This window comes from Triticum aestivum, chromosome 4A (genome assembly GCF_018294505.1).
Source record: "Triticum aestivum cultivar Chinese Spring chromosome 4A, IWGSC CS RefSeq v2.1, whole genome shotgun sequence".
Lineage (NCBI taxonomy): Eukaryota > Viridiplantae > Streptophyta > Magnoliopsida > Poales > Poaceae > Triticum > Triticum aestivum.
Window position 1 is genome coordinate 675,668,949 of NC_057803.1, and position 12,560 is coordinate 675,681,508.

A 12,560-nucleotide genomic window follows, 5' to 3' on the forward strand; every position below is an offset into this window, starting at 1 on the left:
GGTATTTAGAAAAAGGAAAAAAGTAAGAAGAGAAAGTGTTTAATATAATTAGTTAGAAAAATAGTAGTTTATTTTTAGTAAGTACTATTTTATTTTATTTATAGTAAGTGCTTCATATGTAGTTGAACTAGCTAGTTGATTTAATAAACTAATTTATTTTACTATATATAGAGTTTGTTTTTAGTAAGTACTACTTTATTTATTTATAGTAAGTGTTTAGTAGTTGAACTAGATAGTTGATTTAATTAATAAAGCTACTTTATTTAACTATATATAGAAGTAGTTCCCGCATCGACGTCGACGATGCCTATCCCGCATCCTCGTCGTCGTCGACTCGGCGGTGGAGGCCTGCTTGATCAGGGTCATGTTCTGGACTGGGCTCCGCCGGGCTGGTATTGGGAGGTGCTACCTTTCGGGGGACGTAGGTTGGTGAGGAGGCAACCCGTTGTTGACCCGATCCTTGTTTGGTGGCGGTCGCGTGCTGAGGCTTCCGGACACCGCGGAGGTGGTACGTCACCGTGTCAGCGAGGAGGACGAGCACGTCCGTCGCTACATGGTTGCATTGGAGGGCAGGTTCGACAATACCTGGCAGGTTCTTCAGGGATCTCACTGGAGCTATGATCCTGTGATGGTTCCTTATCTTTGGGTGTCCACCGCCCGCGACGATACCCGTCGGGCGCTATGGTTCTAGTTGTATTAGTGATGCTATATTAGTGATAATATTCGAAAATGTACGGACACCAAGAGATGATGTACTTTTGCTTATAATTATTGAATGCATGCTAATTTGAATACTACTTTATTTTATGATTTGGTTTTGCTTATTTTATGATTTGGGTTTTGCTTATTGAATGCTCATATTGGATAAGTTCTCCTTCATTCTCGTCTGCTAGACAATTTGGTGTAATAATGCACTCGGGAATGAAAGGAGGAGTTACGTACATCACCGATAGTTAACACGTGATTAATAATAATCATCTAGTTTAATATTTGAATTATGAACATAGGCCGGAAATGTCGTACCCGGACGACGAAAACCGCCCGGGGGAGTGCGACTGGTTCCACGACGACCGAGGTATGTGCGACAGGTTCATTGAGCTGGACGAAGATCGGCGCTTCAGCATTAAGCTCGAGAAGACCTTCGATGTTCATACGGTACGCAACGACGACAATAGTTTTTTCGTAATTAAGCACGACTTTAACTATTTTAACGTGTATTTTTCATCTTTTCCAATTCGACTAGCTTATCCCATGCTTTGCAAGACGCTATGTCTTGGAGAGGATGTATTTTGAAGACCATGAAAGTATGGAAATAAAAAAAATTATCCTAAGTACCCGTCATGGTGTGGATTTTCAAGTAAAGTTGTACAATGCTCAAAGTGTAACCCATTTTGGTTGCAAAAATTGGGAAGCACTTTGCAAGATGTATGGTTTTGATGAGGGTATGCTTGTCACCATGGATCTTGGTGATCCTACAATCGAGCAAGAGAGACCTTCGATTTGCGTCCTTGTGGATACACCTCCAATTCTTCCCCCATGTGAGCTTAACATAGTTATTAAGTAATTTATATTGTTTATTTCAAAATAGTTGACAACTTATTTCCATTGACAGCTTATTTTCATTCTTCAAAGAATGTGCGGAAGATGGTAGACAGAACCTACTACACCGAAGGCTCCGAATTAACTTATCAGGAGAAAAATCATCTGGTCGCATTTTGTACTGATCTTGAGAATTACAATATCTACAATCAAACTCCTCAACATTATGGTCAATACGTGCCACTAGTGCACGTGTTGAACTACGATAACTACCATGGAGATACCCTGTTAAGATTTTTTACTATTACGACATCCGTGCATCTTTTTGCACACTTCTAGAACTAGTACATCATTGCTAACTACGAAGTTATTACTATTTTTTTCAACAGATAATCCCGAATGATTGTGTGCCTCATCTGATGTATACGCACGGTGCCCTTCATGTTTTGAACATACAACCAGGTCTTCCTACGAATCTCAACTGTCCATACCGGGTTTCTAAAAGAAGTGGAGACATCACAATCAAAGAATGGAAAAAATATATGGACAGTCGTAAGGAGCTTCTTGGAAGCAAAAAGCAGCGAAGGGCAAGAATTGGAGACAGGATGATCGTCATTTTTCATAATGGAGAGTCAGGGTCTATATTGTTTTATGCTATTTTACCTTAAGGGTGTTTAGTTCATACCTGATACTGATGATCATGTGCTAAGAACAATTATGTAGGGTTGGGTTCGATGACTATGAGGATGATGATCGTATGACTTATTATTAATAACGAGTAGAAGTTGCATGATGACGCATGATTAGTAGGACTTGTTATTATATATGATGATGTATGATGCGAGCATGCATGAGTTATTATATCAGCGGGTGAAATGAACATATATAGCAGCAACGTTGGTAAACCAATGACGAAGATATAAGAGAGGACACTTCTCTCTATTAGCTAGCTAATAACAACCTAAAAATAACCCCCAAAACCCCTAAAGCAGCCACCTTTCTAAAAAAACATGGACTTTTGGTCCCGGTTGGTGCCACCAACCGGGACCAAAGGCCCCCCTGACTGGGCTTAGCGCACAGGCCACGTGGAGGCACATTGGTCACTGTTCGTGTTTGAACCGGGACTAATGGGTGGAGGTATTAGTAACGACCCATTAGTCCCGGTTCATGAACCGGGACTAAAGACCCTTACGAACCGAGACTAATAGGTGTTTTCCTACTAGTGTTACCACGACCTTGTGGCTTGCCTTTTTCGGTTTGTCCGCCGCTCTTCGTGTTGTTTGAGCCTTCACAGACGTTGCGCCTTCCTTTGATACTTGGGGACTCCCAATCTGCGTGCGAGTACATGAGTTGGTCACCACCTCCTCCTTTGCCTTTCCGACAGCCACGATCATTCTCTTCCCATGTCCGCAAGCGTCCAATCGCCTCCGTTATGGTCATGTCGTCGATGTCGTAAAGCTGCTCGAGCGTGCCGGTGATGTACGTGAATTTATCAGTCACCGAACTGAAAAACTTCTCCACAATCTTGGTCTCCTCGAGCTTTGTACCAAGCGCGCGGATCTCTCCCACCAATGTAGTCAGACGCATGGCATAGTCGTTCACCGATTCAGTTTCCTCCATCTGCAACTTGTGAAATTGGCGCTTCAGCACTTGTGCCCCGAGCCTTCGTGACACGATCTTCTCCGATCCTCATCTCTTTGAGTGCGTTCCATGCCTCTCTTGCTGTTTCAAACTCCGCCAATGTCATCAGCATGGAATCCGACACAGACTGGGCTATGGCGGCCATGGCACCTTCGTCGCACTCCTTGTCGACGTCGCCATCCGTGATGGCCTCCCACACTCGAAGGGTTCGGAGAATGATCTTCATCTTCACCGCCCACACGCCGTAGTTGGCGTCGGTGAGCATCAGGTACTGGATGGGGATGTTGCAATGCGCCTGTACGTTGGCGCCGCCCGTTCCGCCACCACTTGTTGCTGACTTGCCGCCCTTCTTCACATTGTCGTCTTTCTTGTTCGCCTTGGAACCGCCGTTGCCAGAATTGACCGACTCAGCGTCACTTCCGTCATCGTAGATCGTAGATCGTCGAGGCTCTAGATACCAATACGGACATGGTCTTTCTGAGTCCTCAGGGCTTTGCTACATGTAGCAAGCATAAGTGGGGAAGAAGGTGTAGGAACTATAGAAGATGATTCAGGGGAAGGATTTGACTTGGAAGAATAGGTGTCCTGAGGAAGAAGGTCAGTGGCAGGGAGAAGAGAGGGGTGGGTGGGGAGCGCAGATACATTGATAGCATTAAGTTTTGCAAGGTGGTTGTTGAGATAGCTGGGTTGTGGACTGTACCTGACAATGTCAGCACATTGAATACCAGCCTAGCATATGAGAGATACATGCCGCATAAACTAGTAAGGTTGGTCACAATGGGGAGGAACTTAGGAGTAACATCACACATTCCAATACAACTTTGCTTATGTGGCACATATTTAATGAAGAGAGAAGTGCTTGTGGTAACTAGCTAAGTTATCGGAACATCACACACTCCAAAAAACAATGAGTCTATAACCTGATAAATACATCGTTGCATGACACTACATAGATGTCCTACCCATTATGAAGGTAGTAACATAGTCTAGGGAAGTGTGTAAGTTACTAGCTTATGTTCTTGCCCATTGTGACCAGACTGATACTGACAGGCTAATATAGTAGATGTGGATCCCGATGCTAATGAATGAGTTAGATTTCGGTGGGCTGAGTCGCCCGCACTTTCGTTGAATATATGCTTAATATATGCCCCTGGACGACAGGCCACCGTGCTGATATATATGTGGAGCCAGTCCTCTATGCACGTCGAGCGGCGGCCAGCCAACCACCATGTGGCAAGTGGCAAGTTAATAACGCCTCTATGCACGTCGAGCGGCGGCGACACATATCCAACGCCATGCATGCATGCATGCATTTATGCGCCCAGCAAGGTGGTCGACCCACACGCGTATAATAAGTCATCCCATTCCATGTTGATCAGTAATGCTACACTTACGGGCGGATGGCGTACGGGATCACCTACGCCCAGATGTAGCTAGTGGGCAAGAACAACAGCCTAGCTTCTATCTATATAAACTGATCAACATGTGGTGTTGGACGCACACATATTGCGTTCTAGTTCTAGCTGGTGTTCCAGCACCATGGAAAGAGGACCATGGCCGAGAGCAATGGCGGCCCGGTGGCTCTTGTTGCTCCTTCTCGGTCCTGCTCTTCAAGTCCATGCCCAGCTCGATAGCTCAGGTGAGCCCGTGTACGCTAGCTCTTCCACACATGTGAGAACGATGGTGGCCATGCATGTAGTACGGCACCAGCTAGCCGCACAAACGTTGTTCCATCAAATCCGTCCTTGTTCCTTACATTTTCTGACATTATTACACTAATACAATACAGATTTCATAAGCATTGACTGCGGCCTGCCGGAGACGTCCACAGGCTTCACGGACAACGTCACCAAACTCTCGTACGTCCCGGACACTGGCTTCACCGACGCGGGCACCAACCACAACATATCGGCTGAGTATGTCACGGCGTCTCTACCAATGAACTGGCACACACTAAGGAGCTTCTCCGGCGACCGCGATGCGCGCAGCTGCTACACGGTAGGGGACCTCGTGTCCGACCTCAAGTATCTCATTCGAGCCATGTTCATGTACGGCAACTACGACAACCTCAACCGGTTGCCCATCTTCGACCTATATTTGGGCGTCAACTACTGGCAGACCGTGAACATCTCAGCCACGGACGAGATGATGATTTACGAGATCATCTCCATCATCTCCGACGGCCACGTGCAGGTCTGCCTCGTGGACACCGGCTCCGGGACGCCTTTCATCTCCAGCCTGGACCTTAGGCCGCTCAAGAACAATCTCTACCCGCAGTCTGACGAGTCGCAGGGGCTGGTTCTTTCAGACAGGAGAAACTTCGGCGCAAGCGATAGCGTAATTGTCAGGTACTCAAGCATTATTTTCGAATAAAGAAGGTTTCTTTTTCATTAACTTAACACCGTATGCATCAAGCTGATACGGAGTACAACGGATAGATAACACCAACCGTTAGGGTAACAATGATTGACAATTAATGGTTTCCGTTTTTATGATCTTGTAACTAATCTTTGTTTCTTTAATGCAACCGATTTATCAAGGTACCCCGATGATCCATACGATCGTATATGGATGCCACTATTGAGCAAGACGGCGGAGTGGTCAGTAATCTCAACGGACAATATTGTCGAGAATCGAAGTAACTCCTTCGAGGCTCCATCAGCCGTGATGCAGACTGCAGTCATGCCCACCGACCCCTCCAGCGCCTTCGGCTTCATCTGGAATGCCCAGCCTAGCGCCAAGAACCACATGCCCGGGTACGTAGCATCTGATTTAGAAGGTGTGTAGTGTACTGTACGCATTTATTCGTCCGACGCGCATGATGCAGGTTCAGACCCCATATTTGCACTGGAGCATGGAGACACCTGTTGCCGTGCCCGTCCATCCTCAAGAAAAAAGATAGAAATATAAAAGAAAATATATGGGGTAAAATCATGGAAAATGGATATCTAAATAGTACAACATTTTTGTTCAAAGTTTGGCTGTCAATAAAAATTGCGGACAAATGACATACTAGTGCTAATAACAAGGGAAGCGCTAGGGATCAGACGTCTTGATACCTTGCATCCTATCTGACCCCTCCATAGCCGTAGGATTAGCAGCATGTGGTGATTAATTGGTGCAACATAACAAGCATGTGGTGATTAATTGGTGCAACGAAGCCATATTCGGTATATAAAACAAGAATGAAGTGCATTCTAGGTCCTTGAACTATTTCAGTGGTGTCATGTAGGTTCTTGAACTATGAAAGATGTTATCCAGGTTCTCAAAGTGCAATATATGTATCATCTAGGTCCTCATATTAGTTCAGGTTCTCAAAGTGCAATATATGTATCATCTAGGTCCTCATATTAGTTCAGGTGTCACATAAGTCCTCAAACTACTTTAGAGATGTTTCATGTATTTACACACTTATTGCACTTCGAGGGCCTAAATGATATTTTCATTGTTCAGTGACCTATGTGACACACCTCTCAAATAGTTCGAAGACCACGTCACTCATAAAACAATACAACAATTTGATTTCATGTCCCCACATCAAGTTGGAGATCAGATTTTACAGGAGCTTGAAATATCAAATACTCCTTCCATCCCATAATATAAGATGTTATTATAACCAATATATTAGTATATTGATTGTAATAACATTTATACTATGAGGTGGGGGAAGTAGCAGTATTTTGATTAAAAAATGAAGAACATGATCACCTGAGCACTACCCACACAGTTCCACGACGCAATGTATCACAAACGAAACCAACACGTCTATACACGAGATGATGTGAGAGAGCAACGAGATGCGGCCAGTACCTGTTTGAGGTCGACGCTGGAAAAAAAGGGAGATGAGCTGGAGATTGGGATGGATCGGAGCTGGGGACGAGACACTTTGGTGGAACAACACACAAAGCCTCGCATCGCCTCACGGATGGGTAGGCCTGCTAAAAGAGAGTCACCCCCCTCTCTCAATCGCGCAGCCACGTCATTTTGGCCCGATAATGACAAGCCACCCAAGTCAACTTAAGGAGCACCGGTAACCATAGGTTGGGTCGGCATGTGCACGCACTGTGACGGGCCCAGAGAGGGACTGCGGACGCTCAAAGGATCTGGACTGTTGATACATTTAAGCCAAATCAATGTAGAAGGGTGTAACTTTCCGTTTTACTATACTAGTAAATGCATATGTGCAATGCACGTTAATATTAGAGAGGAAATTAATTACGCATTGATATTAGGTAGGATATCAATTACACGTTAGTTATATGATTATCACACACGATTGATATTTGGTATATGGTATTAATTTCCTGCTACAAAAGTTAAGCGCTCGCAATTGAAGTAATCTACGTCCTTGGATTGACATGATTTGATGGTTACCTCATCATCTTGTATCGTTCGGTCGTGTACAGAGTATCGTTAATGCAATTCTTAGTTTGTAGAGAATCGTTAATGCAATTCTTAGTTTGATTGTGTACATTGAGGATATATATCTGTAGAGAGATGATAAGCTACTTTGTAGAGAATCGTTAATGCAATTCTTAATTTGTATGATATATATAGAATGACTTAGAGATGAAGCACGGTTGTGTATCCAGAGGCTTAGAAATGTGACTGCGTTTGAGAAGAAGAAAAATCAGTCAACACGTATACAACTCCTAAATATTATACATGTATGTAGGACAGGATGGTTTTTACTTTCAGTGAGATTTCAATGTAATTCACTGAATTTCATTAATTTCAGTAGACACTGAAATATTACGTTTCGGTCAAAATATTTCAGCAAATTCAGTAGTACACAGGAAATCAAATATTTTTCAAAATACTTTTTGAAAATTTCAAATATTTAATTAAATTCAAATGAATATTTCGGTCTTTTGGCTGAAATGCAAACTGAAATAACTGAATTTCACTGAATTTCAGTGATTTCAGTTGGTGCTGAAAGTTTGATGAAACTGAAATTGAAAACGACAGGTACGTCTGCATGGTGTACTTGGCAGAGCTGCAGCACCTCCCCCGCAACACCGTCCGACAGTTCAACATATACCTTAATGGCGAGCTAGGGTATTCCGGCGGCTACACCCCCTCGTACCTCTTCACCGACGTCATCTACAGTGACAAGCCCTTCTACTCCTCTCACCCGTACAACATCTCAATGAACGCCACGAAGACTTCGACGCTTCCGCCGATCATGAACGCTGCCGAGATCTTCTCCGTTGTGTCCACCACCGGCACAGCCACGATCGCTCAGGAAGGTAATCAAGCAGTTATGCTCAGAATTTCAGATGCTTGCGGCCTGGTTGTTAATCATAGATTTGTGTATTGCTACTGAGAAATGTTATATATAGTTGCTGCCATCACGGCGGTCAGAGACACTTACAAGGTGAAGAAAAACTGGATGGGCGATCCGTGTGCGCCAAAGAAGTATGCATGGGATGGATTGAGGTGCAAATATTTCGAGTCTAGCCCGCCAAGTGTCACAGGCTTGTGAGTAAATGTTACTATGTGACAGTACCATTTTTTGGGTTGAAACAGGTACCATAATCTGAGTCATTACATGATGTAGGAATCTATCTTCGAGTGGTTTGAGTGGCAACGTGTCATTTTCTTTTGCCAATCTCAAAGGTTTACAGTACTTGTAAGTCGAAGATTGTTAACCTAGCCATTCCACACTGGATGTTAAATTTTTTGTTTGGGAAATAGTAAGTTCTTTACCTTGGACCTTACTAATTGGCAGGGATTTGTCAAGCAATAATCTGACTGGCTCAATCCCTGAGATCCTATCACAATTGTCATTGCTCACGCTTCTGTAAGTAATTAATGGTGCAGTTCTCAAATACTTACTTCCATAGTACACGCATTAGTTAATTTTACTCTGAAAACTACGTGCTTCTTTTAGAGACTTCACAGGCAATCAACTCAGTGGATCAATTCCTTCCGAGCTTCTGAAAAGAACTCGAGATGACTCCCTCATAATCAAGTTTGTATCTAACATCAGAACTTTCCAGTGATAATTCCAAATTGGCAGTGGCTTACCTTAGTTCGTCAATACTATCATTTACTCATTTTTTTTCTTTTTGCTAGATATGATAACAACCCGAACCTCTGCACTAACAGAGATTCTTGTCAGCCTGCACAAAAGAATAGCAGGTCTATGGTTGCCGTCTATGTTGTTGGGACGGTAGTTGCAGTGTTGCTGATTGTGCTTCTGTTGGTGCTACTCCTTTTCCTGCGCAGGCGGATGCATGGTAAGACTTGCCTGAAACATAAAAGTCGGCAAGCCTGGATGAATGGTGAAGTGATTAGATAACACTAGTTTGTCTTTCTGGTTTCTAAAGGTACAACTAGCAACATCATCACGATGGGGAACAAGGCGATTATCGCACCGTCACATGCTCAGAGCAGCAGTGGGCACAGCTCGCTGAGGCTCGATAATCGCCGCTTCACGTACAATGAACTGGAAACCATAACGAACAGCTTCCAGAGAGTGATTGGCCGAGGAGGGTTTGGCAAAGTCTACCATGGCTTCTTGCAGGACGGGACCCAAGTAGCTGTCAAACTGCGCTCTGAATCTTCAGATCAAGGTGTACAAGAATTCCTGGCGGAGGTGAGAATTAATTTGATATGCTCTAGTTTAACTGATGCAAAGGTGAGAATTCGGTTCGGTAATGGACGAACGATTTTGCTTTCAGGCTCAGACCTTGGCTAAGATTCATCACAAGAATCTTGTGTCCTTGATTGGCTACTGCAAGGAGAGGGAGTACATGGCTCTTGTATATGAGTACATGCCTGAAGGAGCTCTACACCAACATCTTGGAGGTACAGCCGGTTTCTCAAATCAAGTAACGACCTTAAGTAAATTAAGAAGTACTGACAAACAATATCAGTGCTTGTGACTTACATGCTGATTTCTTGCAGGGAGCACGAACAATGGAAAAACTTTAACCTGGAGGCAGAGACTTCGCATTGCATTGGAATCCGCACAAGGTAAAGATTTTAAATCTGAAATTTACTATGTTTCTTTAGCATGGAAGATCAACGCTGACCTGGTTGATGATGCGATGTGCATGCAGGGCTTGAGTACCTTCACAAAGGATGCAATCCACCACTCATTCATAGGGATGTGAAAACGTCTAACATTCTATTGAATGCAAACCTGGAGGCCAAGATAGCTGATTTTGGCTTGCTCAAGGCTTTCAATCGTGGCAATGATACCCATGTGTCTACTGCTAGAGTGGTCGGCACATATGGTTACCTTGCCCCCGAGTAAGTGGATCATTTCAATATTTTCTCTTAGGATGATTACAACTGAGTATATACCTCTTAAGTTATAACTTTGAAACTGATCTACCAGTTAATATGCAAAAGTGCTCTCCTTGAAACTCGACTCATTGTGCATGTCATACTTTTGAAGGTACCTTGCAACATTTCAGCTGACCAACAAGAGTGATGTGTTTAGCTTCGGCGTAGTGCTGCTAGAGATAGTCACTGGGCAACCTCACATCCTCAATGGCCCGGAGCCAACGAGCATCGTCCAATGGGTGCGGCAGCGCCTAGCCCATGGCAATATCGAAGCTGTAGTGGACTCACGCATGCGTGGTGATCACGACATCAATAGTGTGTGGAAAGTCGCGGACACCGCACTCAAGTGCACCACGCAGGCACCTGAGCAGCGTCCCACAATGACTGATTTGGTGGCGCAGTTGCAGGAGTGCCTAGAGCTTGAGGTTGCACGTGGTTACACAAATGCTGGCTTTTACACGACTCGGAATGGGGATGACATGTCAACTAATGTGAGCCAGAGAACATTCGAGATAGATCATTTGGGCAGAGTGCCAACAATGTCTACGGGTCCAGCTCTCAGGTGAGGAGAAGACTTGGACAACGAATTCTCTGTGGCCCTCATCCACAAATTTCTATACTCGCGACTTGGTTGCGCAGCTATGACCATCCCGAATAACAATCCCTTTTGGAGGGAGTATGCTTTATCTAAGGAATTCAATAATTATTTTATGACATTGATTTATTAGAGCAAGTACACATGTAAAAATGTTCATACATTTAATGTGTTCCATTCCATTGGATTTTCTTAATGATTGAGATTGAGATAATACGTGATGACTGAGAACTGGCAGTACCAGTGGCTGAGTCACAGCACATCCCGTCTGGCCACGGTTCGAAACCCATCTCAAAACAGGTTCAAACCTCCTCAGGAGCGAAACCGTGGCATCTCACCCGGGTGGGCTCTATCTTAATATATAGGCCATGTGTTCCTCTTCCTCCCCATTGGTTCTCCAGACCATTTAGTGGTGATTGTTCCCACATGCCGCCTCTCTGCAACTGCTACACCCACATTGAGCTTCGACATATTGGCCGGGGGCTTCAACCATTGTTTCGGTCTTGGTGTCTGGCTACTGGCTCTTGTCAACACAACCTTGGTCTCAATCTGAAAATCACTGATATATCGCTGTATAAAGAGGTGTGTAGATAAAGGAGATTGATGAATATACTCATAAACCGCTTTCCTCTTCGCACCCCTTACTGCCCACAGGGTGATAAACATCCGCATAAACTGTTCTGGATTAAGTGTTTCATTCATGGCAAAACAACCACTCGCGTGGGTCATCGTTGATATGTTGGCACATCTTCTGGCCAGCTCTTCATCCGAGAGCGCCCATACACATCGGGCATTGGTGCAGTCAATCATCATGTGTTTCCACGAGTCCATGGCTCCGCTGAAGGAGATATGCCCTAGAGGCAATAATAAAGTTATTATTTATTTTTTTAATTCATGATAAATGTTTATTATTCATGCTATAGTTGTATTAACCGGAAACTTAGTACATGTGTGAATACATAGACAAAACATACAGTCCCTAGTATGCCTCTACTTGACTAGCTCGTTAATCAAAGATGGTTATGTTTCCTAACCATAGACATGTGTTGTCATTTGATGAACATGATCACATCATTGGAAGAATGATGTGATGGACATGACCCATCACTACCAGGGAAAACCCTAGTAGTAGCGCAGGTTTAATGCCCACTAGTAGCGCGGGCAGCCGCGCTACTAATAAGGCGCTACAGCTATTACTTAGCAGTAGCGCGTGCGACACGCGCTGCTGCTAAGACACATAGTGGCAGCGCTTGTTATCTACCGCGCTGCTGCTAATCTAGCTAGTAGCAGCGTGTTTACTATCCATGGCTACTAGTATTCTTTTTTTATTTTTTTATTTTAGTGCATTTATCCGCCGCTATACAAATTTTGATACAATACCAATTATGAGGTTTATATCATTATGTCCATAACAGCGTGTCAAATGAAGGTGTATTAGGTTCAAGTGGAGAAAATATGTGGTGCATGTCAAAAGTATACTACTAATCCA

At 44.0% G+C, this 12,560-nt stretch overlaps 1 protein-coding gene across 1 annotated transcript; it reads left to right on the forward strand.

Moving 5' to 3' along the window:
• The first annotated feature begins 4,698 nt into the window (after positions 1-4,698).
• On the forward strand, positions 4,699-11,287 carry LOC123083057 (putative leucine-rich repeat receptor-like protein kinase At2g19210). Its single transcript, XM_044505203.1, has 14 exons — positions 4,699-4,819; positions 4,970-5,528; positions 5,721-5,936; positions 8,149-8,429; positions 8,523-8,661; positions 8,741-8,812; positions 8,912-8,983; positions 9,074-9,154; positions 9,259-9,422; positions 9,513-9,781; positions 9,867-9,993; positions 10,093-10,161; positions 10,248-10,440; positions 10,589-11,287. Exons 1-14 carry the CDS (start codon positions 4,720-4,722, stop codon positions 11,040-11,042), a joined length of 2,796 nt encoding a protein of 931 aa, XP_044361138.1. The 5' UTR covers positions 4,699-4,719; the 3' UTR covers positions 11,043-11,287.
• Positions 11,288-12,560: the final 1,273 nt, after the last annotated feature.

Coding starts and splice junctions, on each gene's coding strand:
- LOC123083057 (XM_044505203.1), top strand. CDS start 4,720: ATGGAAAGAGGACCATGGCCGAGAGCAATGGCGGCCCGGTGGCTCTTG. Junction 9,155..9,258: donor GATGACTCCCTCATAATCAA/GTTTGTATCTAA, acceptor TCTTTTTGCTAG/ATATGATAACAACCCGAACC. Junction 10,162..10,247: donor TGCATTGGAATCCGCACAAG/GTAAAGATTTTA, acceptor ATGTGCATGCAG/GGCTTGAGTACCTTCACAAA.